The sequence below is a fragment of the Botryllus schlosseri genome, chromosome 12, assembly GCF_051294905.1.
Source record: "Botryllus schlosseri isolate E-star chromosome 12, Bs_hap1, whole genome shotgun sequence".
NCBI lineage: Eukaryota > Metazoa > Chordata > Ascidiacea > Stolidobranchia > Styelidae > Botryllus > Botryllus schlosseri.
In genome coordinates this window covers 11,789,825-11,808,962 of record NC_137247.1, presented here as the reverse complement: position 1 = coordinate 11,808,962, position 19,138 = coordinate 11,789,825, and the positions used below count along the sequence as shown (strand labels likewise).

Below are 19,138 nucleotides of genomic sequence, written 5' to 3'. Positions count from 1 at the left end.
AATGTTAAATGCTATCATAAGTAAGCTTACACTGCCTACACTGCCAGGCCAGACCAAAGACTCAAAAACTGGTATCCGTAGCTATCCTGCTATATGCACTCAGCATCCACGAATAACATAGAGGAGAAAAATGGGGTTGCAGACTGCAGACTAGGTGACCTTACGGTCGTATCGCATCTCCGTCATCAAAGCATCTCGATGGTGCAAGCAAAAAAGAATATCATCTCTCTCTCTCTCTCTTTACACTCACCCGCGAGTAACGCTAACAAACCGAACGTTACGTAAGGTAGTTCTCTGTTGAGCATCCCCATCATTGCTATCAACGGTGACACAACTCCTCCAAGACGAGCCATTGCACTGCAGAGGCCCGTTGCGAAATTCCTGCGGTAGCGACGATATAGTTTTATGTGAGATATCATGGGATTATGGCTGCTTTCCTGATTACTTAATACTCTCAACACTGCTCTCTTTTTTCAACAATCACTTCTACCTTAAAAACTTTCAGTGACCTTGAAAATAACTTTATGCAAGAAAACATTCCAATATTGAAAGAATAGATCTGCAGGAACAGTCTTAAAGCCTTTATGTTCGCATGTAAATGGTAAAAGATAGCATAAGAATGAACAGCGTATCGTGAATGTGGCGAGCTCTCATCTGTCCACTCTGCTTGATAGTTTTGAACCATATTTCCAAACCATCAGGGGGAAGTAAGGAATACGAAGCTGTGGGTTTTGAGCCCCTTCGATAACCAGAGGCCTCCGGACCTTCGGGACGTACTCTTAAAAACTATTTCAATCGGCAAGCAATTTTCAGTAGTGGGGATGGTTGGCATGTTGCATAGACGTTGTTATAAAGATCTGTCAACCCAGAAGTTCATTCGGCTGTAATGGGTTTTAGTGCACTAATTGACATCAAAGCCAGGAAAGGGAGTTGTATTTTTGATGAAACACTTGGACGGCCTAATGCGATGAGATTTGGTAAACCGGTAGTGTACACGCTGGACATTTGATTAAAAAATGTTAAGTCATTTCCCTTTCTATTTCGAGACACCGCGACCGCGAAGACGAACCAAGGATGACATTATCGCGGTGCTTTTTTTACCTGATTTCCGTAGGGTATATTTCGCTTGCTGTTATGAACATGGTTGAAAAACTGATGGATATTGCAAACTTTCCCATGATCGCTAGAACAGTCGATGCTGCAATCAGAAATAAATTATGTTGTTAATTGGTAATATCATTGATTAGTTACTCCGCCTATACGTGAAACAGTATTGATGTAAAAGTAAAACCGAGGTTACATATAGATAGGCATAACTGATACCTGTCGGATGCGAAATTATTTGTATCGAAATGCAGAGTACCCCCGCAGATATCTCGGACAGGCTACCCGTCATTCGACGCCCGCAAATGTTGACAAGGGGGATGGTTAACACCACTGCAACAGCTTCTGCCGCGGCGTTGATCAACAGGTTTACGAATGGATCTCCGCTCAGCTCCGCTGCATTCATAGTTAAACCGTAGTAAACACAGGATACAGCAAACCTGTCAAATACGTATAAGGACAAGATATGTGCACGTGAAGCAAATAACCAGCAATAACATGAGAAAAATCGTTTGTGGGGTGAAACGTAAGCGTAATGTTCCAAGGCTGGGGAATTCCGTAAATTCTACTCCAACTCCGCCCACTGCCCACTAGGGTTGCATTTAAAACAAATGGTGCTTTAAAACACTTTGCCTTTTTTTTATTTTTGTTTCAAACGCTGTATAATAATTCCATGATTGTGTAAATACTTTCGGAAAACCATGTAGTATGAGCAATGAGCATGAGCATTGAGCATATATACAAACGATTTGCACCCAACATAGTCGATGCATATACGATGTGCAGTGGCTGCAACTGTCGAAATCGTCTTCGGTTCAATAGTTACAGCCGTAGATATAGATCTTTGGTATGGAATGGATGTTCTAATGATGATGACCGCCGACCGTAAAAATGATTCATAGCGATGTAGTGCCAGTTAAAGATATTTTTGGTCCGTTTATGACAGTAGTCGGAAGCCTTTTTCGTCGAATGAACCATATTTAAACTGTGTTTTCAATAGCCAATGCCAATCCAATGTGACTTCACAATTAAGTATTGGTGACGTCATGACTGAAAATAAACAATAGAAAACATTCATGTTTTAAACAAAAGCCACATTTTAAACATGTTTGCTTCAAATTAATTTATGTTTTAAATGCAACCCTTCTGCCGACTAGGGCTGGGCACAATGATTCGAGTACTCGAATATGAATCGAGTATTTATTTTAATGTTTCTAGTCGAGTAGTAAAAGACGAATTTTTCGAGTACTGAAATGATACGCTCCTCGTCACTGAAAGTTAATTTACCAACAAAAGTTATAGCTTCGAAACTATTTTCCGCTGTGGAAGCCACGCAACCTTGATCGGCCGTACCGCAGCATACAAACATTAGTACTAGTACAAAGCAGGGATACAGAGGAGTTCTATATATCCCTGGTTCAAAGCTATGAACTTAACTTGAAATACCACATTTCCGAAGTCATGATAATCCCACGATTGTCACTAAGTGGAATGAAATCGGTATGGTCGAAAAACACCAAGTATGGTTAATGTGATGGATAACAGGCATTTTATTCTTTGTGGTGATCATAACTGGTACATATTTGAACTCTGACATATAACATTCTGGTATGACGTCATAATGCGTGATACTCGAATACTCGACTCAACTCGAAGCATAATACGTGATTCAGAATCGAATCACTCAGTTACTCAAATTTGCCCAGCCCGACTGCCGACATTCGTGATTGTCACCAAGAATCCTGACTTAATCAGTTTTGAAGTGGCGTCTCCGACTTTTTCCTGCTCGAATTCACGAGTAAAACTAAACTAAAACTCGTACTTAAATGTCCAACTTAAAACCAATTAGCCTATATACAATCATTGCATATTAGACCACTGCTCCACGATGGGTATTACGGAGAATTAAACTCTTGACTGAGGAGCCCACTGTATAAACGACTTCAACTCCTGACTCCGTCAAATGAAATTTAGTGATCTGACTCATTAAAAAAACGCTGCTATGAAGTGCCCAAAACTCTACCTATACTCAGAGATGCAAGCTCTATCATACGCAGTACAGAGACTATGACTATACAGATGTAGCCTACATAAAGTGCAGAAAAATCCCAGTTCAGTCACCAGTTGTAAAACATTCGGAGAGTTACTGATCGTATACGTGGTGTTTTGAACACCAGTTTCAACGCATTGGATGGCTGCGCTGTTGATTCGGATTCTTCTGGCACCAGCTCTATTCGTTCTGTAAACCAGTTTATGGTTACGTATACGACAATATTGCAAAACAAGGCATAAAAAGCTGGATACAGGAGTTACTTCGAGTTATAACGCGATTTACGGGGCACTTCTTCTGCTAACGGTAATTGTGGATTCAAGGTTTCTATACTACCGTTAGCGATACGTGATAGCTTTACCTTTGGACTCCATTGTGGTCTTGTTTATCCTGGCGATTCTTGACAACACTTTCGCAGCTTCATCTGTGCGGTTCTTCATCATGAGCCAACGGGGTGACTCTGGCGCCAACCTACAAAAGTTGTGAAATAACGATACGTCCGTGTTGCATACAGGGTGAATATAGTCCCAATCTAGTCAGTGGAGCAGTTTCCAAACTCTATGCAGACTCTATGGAAACTCTAATTCTATGCAGTGAAATGGTTTATGGCCTTACTTAAGACTGTAAATTTGTGTGCAAAGTGCGTGTGCCAGTGCGCAAATAGCATGATCGTTTCAGTCTCAACTTACCACCAGATCAAGATCCCGGTCACGGCTGGAAGAGATATCGCCAGCTGCACATTTCGCCAACCGCGTAAAAGGTATGAAACCAGAGTTAGGTACGCGAATCCAAAGGGAAAGGAAATTTCTAGTGCTTGTGCCACCGCAGAACGGTATTTAGGAATTGTCAACTCCAAGGCTGTAATACGAAGCGGCGTTACTTTTGGCCGTCTGATAGATTACAATTTACGAGAGCAATTTATATGAACTATAGGTCATCCGTTTTATGAGTGAAACTGTCCGTTGTTCGAACAACGGAAAATAGGTTCGGTATTATATTCAAACAGAACACATCCGCAGTTGCACCCATTTGTATAGCACCAGCATAGTCATATATTATGCTGCGTGGACAAACATGTATCGTGATTCATGATCGTGATAATAAATGTCGATTGGGACGATGCGACACGTAGTGTAGGCTATAGGGCGGGTAAAAACGCCTAAGACCGAAATGTCATAACATCCACCATACTATAGCGGAAACGGATTGAATTTCGGAATTGGCTCGCGAGATATCGTCCCCAACGGTCATCTGGAAAGCATCAATTACACGGCGGGCGGGAAACATACGGCCCGCAGGTCGGATCCGTCCCGCGAAGGTATTTTAAGCGATCCGCAAAGAGTTTCGGTGTCACATGGTTATGTGGCCCACGGCCGGAGAAAGGTCGCCACGAAACTACTTGTTCTGTTCTGGTGTACCGCCTGTACAATTGTAAATACATTTGCGAGCAAACATTTTTGTCCGCGAAAAGGAACATACAACGCTTCGTTCCAATCTAACTGATGCTCATGTGCAGTCTTTACCAAGGGATTCTACGTCCAAAGTTTAAAGAACTTGTCGACAACTTTGATCCACCATAAATCTCATTGAGTAGGCTACAACAGCTATATTGACGTAGCCTATATTATATTACGGCAATAATTCATTAAATAATGTTTTTGGCCTCTATGTTTTCAACTTAAAATTCACATCATATACGATTTATTTCTTGAATGTGGATAAATACACGATTACTGATGTATCGATTTAGGAATCCGGCCTAGCAAGTACTTCATTTTCCTATATCCGGCCCGCCGACTGGAGAAGATGCGCGACCTTGAATTATCCACCATGTAACAAAAATTGGTTGAGCCGATTTTTTGATATGTCATATGCCATATTCCTTAGTAAATCATGTTTTTTTGCCACAAGTGTCGATTAAGAATGCAATTTTAAGCTTTTTAAACCTTTCGCACTCTGTTTTTCAAGCTCGTTTGTAAAAATACTTTTTAGCTGTGACATCACATTGGTCCATCATACATAGTTCATAATAGTTGGTTCTGAGTAATATGGATCTTTTCAGTATAAGTTGGTCAGAATTGGCTGCAGTAAGTAAACTCAAATTCCTTCCCGCTTTGTTCTGTAAATGCCCATATCCAGATTGCAGAGGTGGTCAAAGTAGTCAAGAAAACTACTCAAGTAGAAGTAGAAGTAGCCATGAAAAAATCTACTCAAGTACGAGTAGAAGTACTTCTTCAATAGGCCACCTAAAACTACTTGAAGTAAAAGTAGAATTGATTGACTTTAAATCTACTCAATAAGTAAGTAGTTTTAAAACCAGTCTTAATTCGTTCGCATGGACCGTCAAAAGCTGCGAATTGAGCTATGCGGAAGGTGCTGGGAGCTTGATTCCTGTTGATGCATCCCAGGAGGTATCAATTTTTGACAGAATAGGCATTTTTTCGCATCATTGGATGCAAACTATTATATTGATATGAAATGCGATACTAACCCTTTGTTTACTAGAAGACCCCATTTTAGAGAATAGCATGGCATGGGGTACTACGCCATATTAAAAGGACCCAAGTTTAGGCGAAGAGCAATACGTAGAAGTTGTATCGGATACGGTTTCATCACTTTGCGCGATTAGTATACGTTAATAACAAATATTGTGGATCATAAAAGTTATGTTTATTGTAGCTTTATTTTCGGAAAATATAGGCATTGCTACACTTGCTTTTATGCTTCATCATGTATGTTCTGCAAGCAAAAGAACTAAAAGTAATTAGAACTCAAAGTATGATACTCGCAATTGAAAAGGAAATACAAATACCACTTCTAAAAAGTGGAAACTGTACTCATTCTGTTGTCCATAAAGCTTCAATAGTGATCTGCAAAAATAGGTGTAACGTTAAAAATAGCTGGATTTTCCAGATTAGCAAGATACGTTCATACGTAATGGGCTGCTAGATTACGATATGATAGGTAGGCCTAATTACTAGATTGCGATATGATAGGCAATTGCTAGATTGCGAAACGGTAGTTTCAAATATTACGGTGGGCCATATTTACTGTGATGAAATATTTAATATGGGCCAGAATGCGGTGTGAGCGGAACCAAGCAATCCGGTACCTAAATTATATTCACTGATACTTTCGTGAAAACATTTTTGTCACTCCATACCTACTGTGCGCGAAGCGCAACAAAAATTCTGGGCTTTTCTTGACTATTATGAATATTAAATGTTGATACTCCGTGAAAACAGTCCCGAAAGTCCTCAGGCTGTCTTTCGTATTGGGGGAATAAACTACTTATACTTGACAAACTGAAAATAGCGAAAAGTAAGTAAGTAGATCACAAAATATTACGAAGTAGAAGTAGAGAAAATCAGATCTACTGGAGTAAGTTCCAGAAGTAGAAAAAAACTACTTGAGTACTTCTAAAAAGTAGAAGTACTTCGTTACTGACCACCTCTGCCAGATTGTGGATCTAATCAGTTTAATCTCAGTATTAATTTCAACATCATAAATGTAGTCTGCCTGCTGATTGTTTTTGCTATATTTCTGGGGTTTACTTATCAGTATAGGGCGATTTTTGACCTAAAAACGGAAGAATTTGACCTAAAAAATCAAAATTTTGACATTTTTTTACCAATATAAACTTAATTTTGACCAAGTATCGACCTAACGTATGCATATTAGGTGTTTTCCCACATCATGTTAGAATTGTACTACTTATATTCATTTCTGGTTAGAAATTTTTGTCCTTTCGAAGTAGTTTGACCTAAAAAAAATTTTTGACTAAAAACTGACAACTTTTTACATGAAAAAACTTAATTTCAACGAAATCTGACCCAATGAAGAATTCCAGTAGTTACATCACGTAGGTAGGAATCAATAAAATTTGTTGTAGTTTAACGAAGCATACTTTCCTACATTCTCCTTACTAAGTGACTTGCCAAGAATGAGGAAAGAACATTCAACAGCAGCGGTTGTTCGATGACAACACTGAAGTTGTGCGTACAATGCTGGTGATACACCGTGTTGCTTCATTCTAACAATATGGTGTCTACATCACAATTTTTCATCATGCGCTCCTTGATATAAGAACCATGTAATGCAGTCTTGCTTCAGTTGTTACGACATTGCGGTACGTTGAGCATAACGCCATGTCACCCTATTTGTTTCATTTGAATGGTTATGATTCACTAGGAGTAGATAATAGGCCGTCTACAACGGTAGGCCTATAAAGTAGACTACAAGCTGCAAAATGTCAAATGATAAGTTCACCGACAGTGCAAAATCTACGATACAGCCGAAATGCAGGTTGCAAAAAAAATTTTGACTTTGGAAACAATTTTGACATTTTTTGACCCAACGCTACAATTTTGACAAAATTTTGACTTTTTTTGACATGTGAAAAAATCGCTCTACTTATCAGTTTGAAACAAGTGATATACTAAATATGGATAGCAATAAGGATTCGTTTTTAGCTTTACTTTGGCATGACAATTGGAGACTAAGATAACATCTGGGCATTGCATGTGCTCTAGGGAACACGCCGATAAAATTTGGATGGTGGGCTTAGGGAAGACCGTCATTCAATGTCATTTTCTATTAAAAAGTCTGGAGGGAACCCGAAACCTTATGCATGTCTGTTACATCTGCATGGATGATATTTCAATGTGCATAAGAACTAAAAAGCTACATGACATTGCATATCCTTCTATGCCAGGAGCTGGCAACTTTCCGATTCCGCGGGCCGGATATGAGAAGATGAATTAGGCTACTTGGTGGGCCGGATTATTGAATCGATACATTAAACGCGTATTTAGACACCTATACAGGGATTAATCGCATTTAATGTAAACTTTAAGTTTAAAGCATAGAGACCAAAGAGTATTCAATGAATTTATGAACGTAATGCAGTTCAATAACTGCATGTTGAAGTCAATGAGACATATGTGATGGATCAGAGTTATGTACAGGTTCTTGGAACTCTGGCTGCATGTCGGACACAACGAAGACCAAGAACTAATATTTGTGCCCGATAAAAAAGAGAGACTAACCCGCAGTCACTATAATTTGACCAGGGATATATAGAACTCCTATATATCCCTGAATTTGACGTAGTAATAAGCAAGTGGTGGAGAATTGTGGAAAACTTGGACCGTCGGCCATATTATGATTTAAGACCAAAAACTGTCTGCGGCCCGCTCAAAATCACGTCGCGGGCCGTATGTTGCCCGTACCTGTTCTATACCATTCTGTTCAAATGATAGAAGATAACAAACATGTGAAATTTCTCCTGGACAGTATTAACTATATGCCAAATGTACAACTGGTACCTCTGCCGAGATTTTAAAATGCTTGGCTTTCTGAAAGAATCCCATTCCAAAGAGATTATAACAGTGGTTCCCAACCTTTTTCGACTCATCGCCCCCTTTTGAAGCTCCACACCGATCATCGCCCCCCAAATATTGGGAACCGAAAAACAGCACTTCGTGACGCCCCCCCCCCCCCATCCCGAACAAAACGTTGGTCTTTGGCCCCATAGGGTGGTAAACCAAACCCAAGTTCCCCTCAGCCAGTGGGCTTTTTGTCGCTACATATCAGCTATAACCTATTTTATGTACTATTTGGTGAGTCACCGTATTTCACCTAAACGCGCGAAGCGCGACAATTTTATATAATTCATGTTTGAATCGGTCAACATGGTCGATGTGGTATGTTGGAAAAGGTAGGTCCCCTAAATAATAAATATTCATCTTCGGGCGGAATCGTTGTTATATTGACTTCTTTACATGATGCTATTTCGTGACCAACTATATCTGCTATGTCAGAAGATATGGAAATCGTCAAAACGTAGCAAACTAAAAGACGTACATGATTTATTGGCATTTCTTTACTGGCGAATAATTTTTTCCTGGCGGGATGGCATTTGTCCTGTAGGGTTAAGGTCGTCAGGACAGGAACATTCGACGCCAGCCATTGAGGCGCCTATGGACAATTGAACATATTGTATATATATCGAAGTTTTTGGTCAGCGCAAGGGCATTCCTTTTCGGCCAATTTCTTCTCGCTGCTGATCGTTCTGACACACTTCTCGGAGTCGCATGTTACATGGCCTCTAACTTCATATGTCTTGGTGCGTCGTGGCGCAGTAATGGCCGACGCCGAAGTCTCCTATTTCCATAAATCATGCGCATTTTTTTGGGTGACGGCTACCCCAACAACAAGATACATAAAAAGACTAAATCGCGCAGAGCGCGAAATTTTTTTGAAAAAGTAGCATGAATTTCTAAAAAATGACTCTATCATTCATGTTATTTCACGAAATAATTTTGGGCTTTATTCGATTTCGGTCCTCCACCCCACCCCCAATTGGGGGGGTTTGGGGTGCGGTAGTTACGGTCCAGACTCCAATATAGCCGTTTTAACGCACCATCGCCCCCTTCGTTGTTTTCGCCCCCTTCGTCCGTTTTCGCCCCCCTATCGCCCCCTTCGTTATTTTCGCCCCCCTAGACCGCCAAATCGCCCCCTGGGGGGCGATATCGCCCACGTTGGGAACCACTGGATTATAACATAACTGTTTTCTTCGTTTCTGAGACTTCCGAGCTGACACTGAACACTATTCTCGGAATAATATATCAAAATGTACGAAAAGGTACATGGAAAAAATGGAGTGGGGCATGTCCTTAAAGACTCATTACCTGTACTCTCGCATTGATTTCCCTAGTCCAAATATGGGTGATGTAAGCGAGGAACTTGGCGAGGGGTTTCAGGAGAATATTTCTGAGCTGGAAAGAAGATGCTAAGGGAGGGGGAGTTGCATCATGATGGGATTGATTTGCGGTCCATAATAAGAGACGATTTTTCAGTTCATAGACGCAAATCATACAAAAAAAGCATTTCCGAGTTTTTTGAAGTGTTTGCATCCTAACATTATCTATTATAGCCGATATTTGTCCATATTACTTCTTTTTTATTCGTGTGTTTGTATGAATTTGCAAGGAATTATGCGGATTAATACAAGGAAAGTTTGCGTAAAACGAGAAATCACAAATCAGAAAAAGTGAGATTTCTCGAAGACTATAGGAATACTTCAGATTTTTTTGTATTTTAGTGATTAGTTCAGAATAGCAGAACACAATGCATGAAAATATTTACTCGACTAAAAAATCTCAAATTTTTTGCATGGTGCTATTATTCATTTATGTACATCTATTTAGCGTTTAGCTACATGAGTGGGGCAAAACGCCTCCATTGGATTTTTACCCCATTATACCCTACTAAATACCGCTTGCCACTCAGTAACCGATTGATTTTTAATCCCTATACATGCTTCTCCGTTTCATCATGGCGAAACGGATCTTTTGAAAACAAATTTCACCCAGAAATACCAACTGATTATGATGAGTCAAAAAAATAAAGTCGAAAGTTCGTAAAATGTATTACGTTTAAACAGAGGGATCGCCTATATTCGCCCGCTCAATCGCAATTTTGATAGAAATAGCGTTCTCCGAGAGTAGATTCATGATGAACCCATAAATGACTACTCAATCCATATTTACGGACATTTTAGGTAAACCGGCCACTGAGGCGTTTTACCACATGGGCGTGGTAGGCGTTTTAGCCTAGGTCGCCAATGTTTATGAATCACAGTTATTGCGTGAATTCGCCTCCGGACTGTAGCTTAAACCCAACTGCGCGTAGTGCAATTATAAATAAGGCCGGGAAACTCTCTGTAGGGCATCCGTTAAATATGACATTTCACTTGGTTGTAAAGTAGGGATGGGGTGAAAGTGACTCAGAAATTTAGAGGTTCACGTTCACAAACGAACCTTGGTAGGTTCTGGACTGTGAACTTTTTCATATATTACAATTTTACACGTCATTATAACATTTTTGGTTAAAATTACTTGCATTTCAGCTTCGGACGACTCTATGCATGGCGATGGCAGCATAAAAAATCGCGTGCACTTTGCCAAACTAAAAAAAAATATTTGCTTTGTTACAAAAATTTGCTCGAAATATTCAGTTTTCCGTCTGTGAATATTTGGTGACTCTCTGCTATGATCTTGACACACAATCACACAACATCAAGAACGAAATACACTTCATGTAGGTAGTCAGCAAATGATGCTTATTCAGCGAATATATTTAATTGATGTAAACAAGAGGATATGTACTCTTTTTCAATAAATCGAAAGTGTCCTCGAAGGACGCCTAAATGTCCTATTTTTGGGAATTCGTCCTCTTTTCCTCGAAAAAGGAAGGAAGGACGTAATATATTTTTGTCCTTGATGTTTTTGCGGCATATAGCCTACACCGCATCATGATATACAATACACACGATCTGCGCATATGCATATGCATAAAATGAGAGCTTGATGTGCAATGCATACGTCGCTAGGCAAGGAAGGTGCAGATATAGCCTTGCAAAGCTTTCCAAGTCTTGCACCACCCCTCAATGCTATCCCAGTAACACATGAGAGCCAAGCGGGGAAGTTATGGATACCAGTGTTATTGACCAGGTCTTTGGTCTGACCCGGCCGGGGATCGAACCCACGACCTACCGATCAAGAAGTATTAAAATGATATCAAAAACTCGACTCCGACTCAACGAACGTCAGGGTTTAGCAAAAATCGGGTAATTTGGGAGTCGAGCCGGAGTGATGACCTTTTTTGGTCAACACAGTACTATCGGAAGAGAATTTTCCAATATCACCAGTTTTGTTCTGAGGTGCTGGAGCTTTCGGTATTTCCGCAAAGTGTCCTGTTTTTAGTATCTCAAAATATGGTAACCCTGTTGCCTACAGCACGCTTTTAGTTTTCCTACCCTTTATTGAACTGGGTACCGGCCTTGCTGGCTATATACCACCCTATTGTCGTAAAATACCTCGAGATGTGTCGCTTTCCGTTACCTTTACCATGGGCTCTCTCGGGGATAGGAGCTTCCGCCACTGGTCCGCAGTCACTTGTATTTATACCATATAGTGCTCGTGAGTTGCATTAAACGACCCGACAATAAGCATAGGCCTATGCCAGTGCTTTTCATCCTGTGTGACGGTTCGGACTTGTGGGAATGATAAAAAATTGCAGTGCGGAGGAGTGACGAAGGTGGTGCGAATGTTGCAAATGAAAAATCTGGACTAGTGCGAAGGAAAATCGTGAATAACACTGGTCAACACATTTTTTAGGCAGACAAAGTAAGAGTGGTTTTGGGGGTTCTGAAGGGCACTGATTCCGAATATGACCTTGTTTTTTTTTTAAATTGCCTCTTGTTGTGGAGATAACCCATGGGGCTATTTTGACCGAAATCTCCCATTATCACGATAATGACTAGATATAAAATCGGCTCAGCCGTACTATAAAGTTTAGAAAATCAATCTACTTGTTATTTTTACACACAGAAGACTGACTCTTTTAAATCAAAATACAGCAACAGGACTATATTTAAGGGTAATAGATTTATCATAGTTACAGATTTTCACGGATATCATGTACATAAATAAATTCCAGTCATGTAGGCTACATAAGTATTTACCCTGACACTCAAATAACGTGGCATTAATTCAATCAGTTTTACGTCAACCAGCTATTATAAAGTTGAAATAATCAGTTGGAATATAATATTATTGATATATTTTAAATCACAATTGTTTTTTTTAAAGATTTTCGCCTTTAAGCTATTTAGTGCAGTTTCTTGAAAGTTTGCGGCAATGGTCCGACATAATATGTTCAATTGTTCATCTCATCTGCCCTGATATCTTTCTTTTGTTGTTCTGATGTCGTGGCAGAGCCTCTCCCCTTGCTAATCAACAAGATGATCAGGAAATATATCAAGATTTCTGAACAGGAAGTGAACTTTTATGCTCATGTTTGTGCTCAAGTGTTCGATATGCAGATACGAATTTTCGGACCAACTGTTTGTTATTGGGTGCTTATGATCATCTAAAAAGTTTTATTTACTACATCTTAGGAGAAATTACATGCAGTGAACTCCTTAATGTAAAATTGGAATCTTTCATCGGTATTCGAATATACCAGATACCAGATTCAAGCTTCTCGTTTGATAGGGTTACTAGGTATACCCACTTTGTTGACTCAGCGGAAAATTATCAATTTACCAGTCGAAAGAAGGAGACGCATATGAGTATTGTAGTTAAGCCTTCCAAGGACAAATTTTATAGTTTTATACTCATCTTTAATCTTGGTAGAATGATCAATTGATACAGGAGAATATATATTTCCGTTGTGCAAAAGTACAAATTTTAGACTTCAAAAACTGCTTTTTTGACAAACAAATATTTCGCATCATGTCCTGTTAATATTGATAGAACGACATAGAATGACATGAGGATTCTTTATAGTCAATTAGTTATTTATACGCAGTATAACATTAGAAAAAACTACGATTTTCTTCGTACCAAGTGAAATATTTAGGGGCAAAAACAGTAATTTTGGGCGTTTTTAGCGGTGTAAATATCTCCTGACAAAGAGCCAATCTGACAAAACTAATGTGATATTCGTAATCAGCAACCTCAAAAACCCCAGAAACGGCTCTCAGATGTCTGCCTAAAAATTTTTTTTTTCATTTTGTTGACCAGTGTAATTGTTAATTTTTCTGATGTGGAATAATTCAAATAAACCTAATGGGAAATTCAAGGGCAGTGTAACAGTTGTAGTTGAGACGCAATTGTAAAAACTTGTTCAACTTATGACGCACCCACCGATCGTAGCTCTCACAAGTTGTAGTGAATTTATATTTTTGCACTATAATTATTACGTAAGTGGCAGACATATACAGTATATCAGCCCGTCTGATAGGCTGGCGAAATAACGTCAAATGGAATTTCTGCTTTCTTTCGCATAACAATCATCATATTTTGGTAATAACTGTTCGATTAGCGCGAGGCACGAGGATAGTAGTAAATACCATCATTACACACTCAAATTTGCAAGTTACTGTGACGCAATTTTTACCCCTTCAAGGTTTATTAAAGTATGGACCTCAAAAGGTATACTTTCGAGTCGACACGGTGTCAGAGCTATCTGTTAATATGTATGTAATATTTTTTTAATTTATTGCAAAAAATCCTGCAATATTTTTCACATAACCAAGGTCACTGTGTTGGGTACTGAAGCCAATAAGCGAGACACGCAAAAAATATGGCTTTATCATGAGGATTGATGAAAAAATTTGTCATTCTGGTTTTTCTGGAAAACATGGTCGAAGACCGTCGGGGTGCACTAGTGCAGGGGTGAGCAAAGAGCGGGTTCAGGCCTATGAGACTCATTCATTTCGAGGTCTACTCATCGACTCTCTGAAATATAATTGGCCATACCATGGACAAACAGTACGAGGAAGGGGCCGTACGCGAATAATCCCAAGAATGCCCGCGTGATGCTGTATGCCAGGAAAGTTTTTGTTATTGATAGCAATCCGCCAGTGATGCACATTCCTGCGGATATGATGAGTATAGCCAGTCTTCGACCAAATCTGCGATGATCGCCAAAGCTATACGATTGACAACCTCACAGTAGCACCGATAAACTCGATATACTGACCTGTCTGACACGTATCCGGTTAGAATATTTCCAAGGCCAACGCCTGCCATCAGAGCAGATTGCGATAGGTATCCTCCCCATTGGCTACCGCAGACCAGGTCAAAATCCGTGACAATTGTGCTGGCCATCACGGTCTGGTCATATTCCCAATTGTCGCATCGAATTATGTCGGTAGTTGTACTATTTACCTGATGCATGGGACTTTCGCTTACTATACACGAATCGTGACGTTTACAGGCTATCGTTTTACTCAAAGGTTTTATAAAGTAGGCCTACGAAGAAATTTATCGTATTTCGTTGGCTGTTTAATTGGAAAATTATATCGAAGACAAGGCTAAGCAAAACTATAGTAAACTCACAGCGACGCAATCCTATCATACATTATCATTCCCCGTGTCGACTTCATTGGCACTGTTTTGATATCGTGAAATTTTGTAGTGTTCATATTTAGGATGATCATAATAATTAAGGCAAGTTTTTGCTGAAGTCAAATCCGTGGAATGTTGCACTTATTTTTCAGAAAAGTTGCAGTAAAAAGGTGCATTTATTTTACACAAAAGTTACACCAAAAAGTTGCATTTATGGACAAGATCGTCGAAATTATGAGGGTATGAGATACTCGAATCGATCCGTATCCAAGGCACTGCAGCAAAACACAGTGTTGGCGACTTCAACAAAATCAATAGCCTGAAAAAATTGACCGAGAGAATGCGGTACGTCAAATCAGAAAGGACCTTTTAAACGACAGTAAAATAATCAAGCGATTTATTTACATATAGTGCCAAATATTTCCAGTAAAATGTTAGATGCATGAAAAATCGAAAAAAACTTCCAAAGATTGACATGAAAAATCAAAAAATTTCTACAGTATTGCATGAAAAAATGGAGAAAATTTGCAAAAAGTTGCACTATAGGATTCCTCCGAACAGCTTAAAACACCATACTACATAACTTGTGAGTATGATGCTGCGGAAGCTGTAAAATAAAGTTGCAAAAGTTGCAAAAACTTGCCCTAATAATACTATATTATGGAAATCGGATGCAATGCTCTGCGCCTCCGCGATGAAGCAAAGGCGCATGAAATCATTCCAGTTTGACGATGCCACTTCAAGAACAAAGATTACATTCCTTTGAATCTTGGGTCTCAAACACACGGCCCGCTTTGAAAGCCAGTGCAAAAACAATTTTATTCAAATATTAAAAATAAATTATGTGACGTGGTGAAATATGATAATTTGCTCTCCAAGCTCGAAAAGGTCAGAAACAAGGACAACGAATCAGGACAGCGCATGAACTGTGGAGTCGCAGCACGCCATTGTCCTAACCAGTGGTAATTTCATAGATTTGGGTGAATCCTATGTCATGTAAATGCATTTAAACACCATACCTGAAAGTCACAGCTTGTCCTATTCGAATCCACCAGATGCGCCACGAGTTCGTAAGTCATGTTAGTAAAATGATACCTGCACAGGGAAGCAAAATATTGGCATATGTTCAACACTGGATATATGATAAAAATATGAGTCATTTTATACTCCAGATAAATTAGGCTAAATTAGGGTTGCCATATTTTTTTGCTCCCGAAAGGATGACATTTTTTAAATTTCATAAAAGTTGGTTTGCTGAAACTGAAAACAGCTGATTTTGATATATTTACTGGAATTCTTTGTGTGTTGACTAAATCAGTGGTTCTCAACCTTTTTCACCTTTCAAAAATTGAAATGAAATCAAAATGTAAAGTATGCAAATGTTTTTTTGCAATTATATGGTGCTGCAGTGTTACATTTAGAGGGTTTTTATCGTAATTATATTATCTTCATGATGGAATCCATGTTTTTTTTATGGTAGTGAGCAGAGTTGGATCAATTACATTATTTCAGTTCAATTACAATTACAATTACAATTACTTTCATGCATGTTTCAATTACATTACAATTACAATTACTCCATGCTAAAAATATCAAATTACAATTACAATTACTCCTTGCATGCTTCAATTACATTACAATTACAATTACAATTGCTGCTGTTGAACATGTAATTGAATAATCATAAATTCAACCGTGCTCCTTGACAACCGTAGCGTCGTAATAAACAACAATTCAAGTATTCATGTTTCATTCATGATACGCAAACACCCGTTTATTAATAAAAAGAAAAAACGTTTTCGAACTATTCCAGTATGCAGTATGTCGTTGAAAAAAGTATTATAATATATGCACGTGTTGGATTTGCGTATATAGTATATAATTAAAGAAATAATATTATTTTTATCGAGGGACGTAGGAATTAGGATGAGGAGTAAAAACAAAGCCGTGATTTGTCAGATAAGACGTTATATAATATCCAGTGGTATGGCTAGTTAGCCAGACGAAGTAACGATGCAGCATCGTGATCTGAAATTGTATTGTAGATTGCCAACCCACGGATAGATTCGCAAGATGTGAGTCACGGATGAATGCACCGACAAACGTACTGCAGAGCCGGCTAAAAGCAGCAAACTTTGTAGTCCTAGAGCTGGCGATCCAAGCGTCCAAATTTGATGTATCTGATCTTTATCGTAAGCTATTGATGCACTAATTCCGAAAATACAAATTAAAATCTCGTCAGGGCAATGTAACTGCTCCACAATAGCCGTTCAAGGCCGACTGTTCTGAAAAGTGAGAGCGCCGCAGCAGCATGACCACAACAATGACCAATTACGCCCAGCGATTGTTCAGAACAATACCGATTCCCAGACTTTCACGACTATTTTGGGATGATACCATTGCCTGGAAATATACTTTTATTGCGGAATCAGTGCGACACTAGCTTTCGATTAGGACCATACATATCAAATTTCTACGCTTGGATCGCCAGCTATGGGACTATCAATTCTGCTGCTTTTAGCCGGCTCAACAGTTCGCTTCTCGGCGTATTCAATCGTGAGTCACGTGTTGCGAATCCATGCATTGGTTAGTAATCTAATATACAATGGCAGCCGAGGCCAGCATAGCGGTAAAAATAAAAAACTTCGCCCGCAAGGGCGCAGTCAAGCGCTTCCGCGAATGGATCCACCAAATTCCTTGTCGACATTTAAAGAGAATGCATTATAAAGTCAATTATTTTATGTTGTGCTTGTCAGGTCTCAATAGCAATTTAATGTAATTGAAATTGTAATTGAGCAAAATTTTTGTCAAATTACAATTACAATTACAATTACACAAAATAAAAATGCTTCAATTACAATTACATTACAATTACATTGACAAATGTAATTAGGTACATTCAGCTCAATTACAAATTACAATTGATCCAACTCTGGTAGTGAGTCTGCTGAGTCGAGGTAAAATTGCCTTGTCCAGATAAACGTGCTACCGCCGAGAGTCGTTCACAGTCTTTCGCGCCGAAGGTAGTTGGTTTAACCGACCACGCCAACTCGAATAATATTTTTATCTTAGACAATATCGAAAGAAGTATAGCGTTTCGGAGTAGAACCAAGCACCTTGTCGTGCTACCTTGCTCATTGCCCACTACCACCAGTGGCAGGCTACTCTGGCAACTACGAATACAATGCACCGCACGAAAACACCTTACAGCAGGTATACCGGCCATCCGCAAATCCGGGCCGAAAATGCGCATCGTCAGCCCATCCCAAAAAACATTGATCTTGCGCACCCACAGGGCGACGAGCCTAACTTCCGGGGGCTTCGCCCCCAGACCCCGCAGTTGGGTGGATGTTTTCACCTGTACTTGTGAGCACATTCGTCGTACTCAGTGTAAGCATAGAGGTTTATGTAGCTTAATCGTGGCAATAGCGTAGATTTTCGATCATTCATGACTGAATCGGTCTTCTCGCTGCACAACTTTCGGAGTCCCATGTTATCCTAAACTTCATTATGTGTTGGTACGTCTTGGCGCGATAACGGCTGACGCCGAAATGCCTATTTCTATAAATTCTGCGCATTTCTTGGAGATGGGGCACCTGATAAGCAAGACATTTAGTGATACTAAATCGAGAAAAACGCGAAAAAAATTTAAAATGTTAGAAAAACTTTCAAAAAATACGCTACGATTTATGTTCAATTGCAAAATAATTTTAGGCCTCTTTCAAGCTCGTCTCCCCCCCCCTATTGGGCGGTTTGCGGTGCCCCAGTTACGGCCCTTCACTGAACGAATGAATCGATAACGAATGATCGCGCAAACTGCGGTGTTTAGCGATGAGTCAGCTCTTATCTGTTCTGTACTTCTCGCTCGCATGTCGTCAAATGACACGTCTTGAACTTCAAGTCAAATCGAACATGTTTCCAGCCCTAATGTTACCACACTAAGTTCTGAATCAGTTTAACATGTGATGTTTTATTTATTTCATCAATGGACAAGACTTCAGCATTGCATCTTGAAATCAAGGTATAAATTTGTAATATACCTGGCGGACCGGCAGAAATGTCG

At 39.4% G+C, this 19,138-nt stretch overlaps 1 protein-coding gene across 1 annotated transcript in view; it reads right to left on the bottom strand.

Annotated features, from left to right (window-relative positions):
• LOC145452091 (solute carrier family 22 member 3-like) overlaps positions 1-19,138 on the bottom strand; it is a 28,813-nt gene that overhangs the window by 4,416 nt on the left and 5,259 nt on the right. The window contains exons 3-11 of the mRNA XM_080330305.1: positions 16,095-16,170; positions 14,708-14,895; positions 14,485-14,639; positions 3,844-4,012; positions 3,516-3,625; positions 3,226-3,343; positions 1,324-1,544; positions 1,102-1,198; positions 251-381 (exon numbers count right to left, since the gene is read on the bottom strand). Of these exons, the coding sequence (XP_080186431.1) occupies positions 251-381; positions 1,102-1,198; positions 1,324-1,544; positions 3,226-3,343; positions 3,516-3,625; positions 3,844-4,012; positions 14,485-14,639; positions 14,708-14,895; positions 16,095-16,170 (1,265 nt within the window). The remainder of the gene's footprint in view (positions 1-250; positions 382-1,101; positions 1,199-1,323; positions 1,545-3,225; positions 3,344-3,515; positions 3,626-3,843; positions 4,013-14,484; positions 14,640-14,707; positions 14,896-16,094; positions 16,171-19,138) is intronic.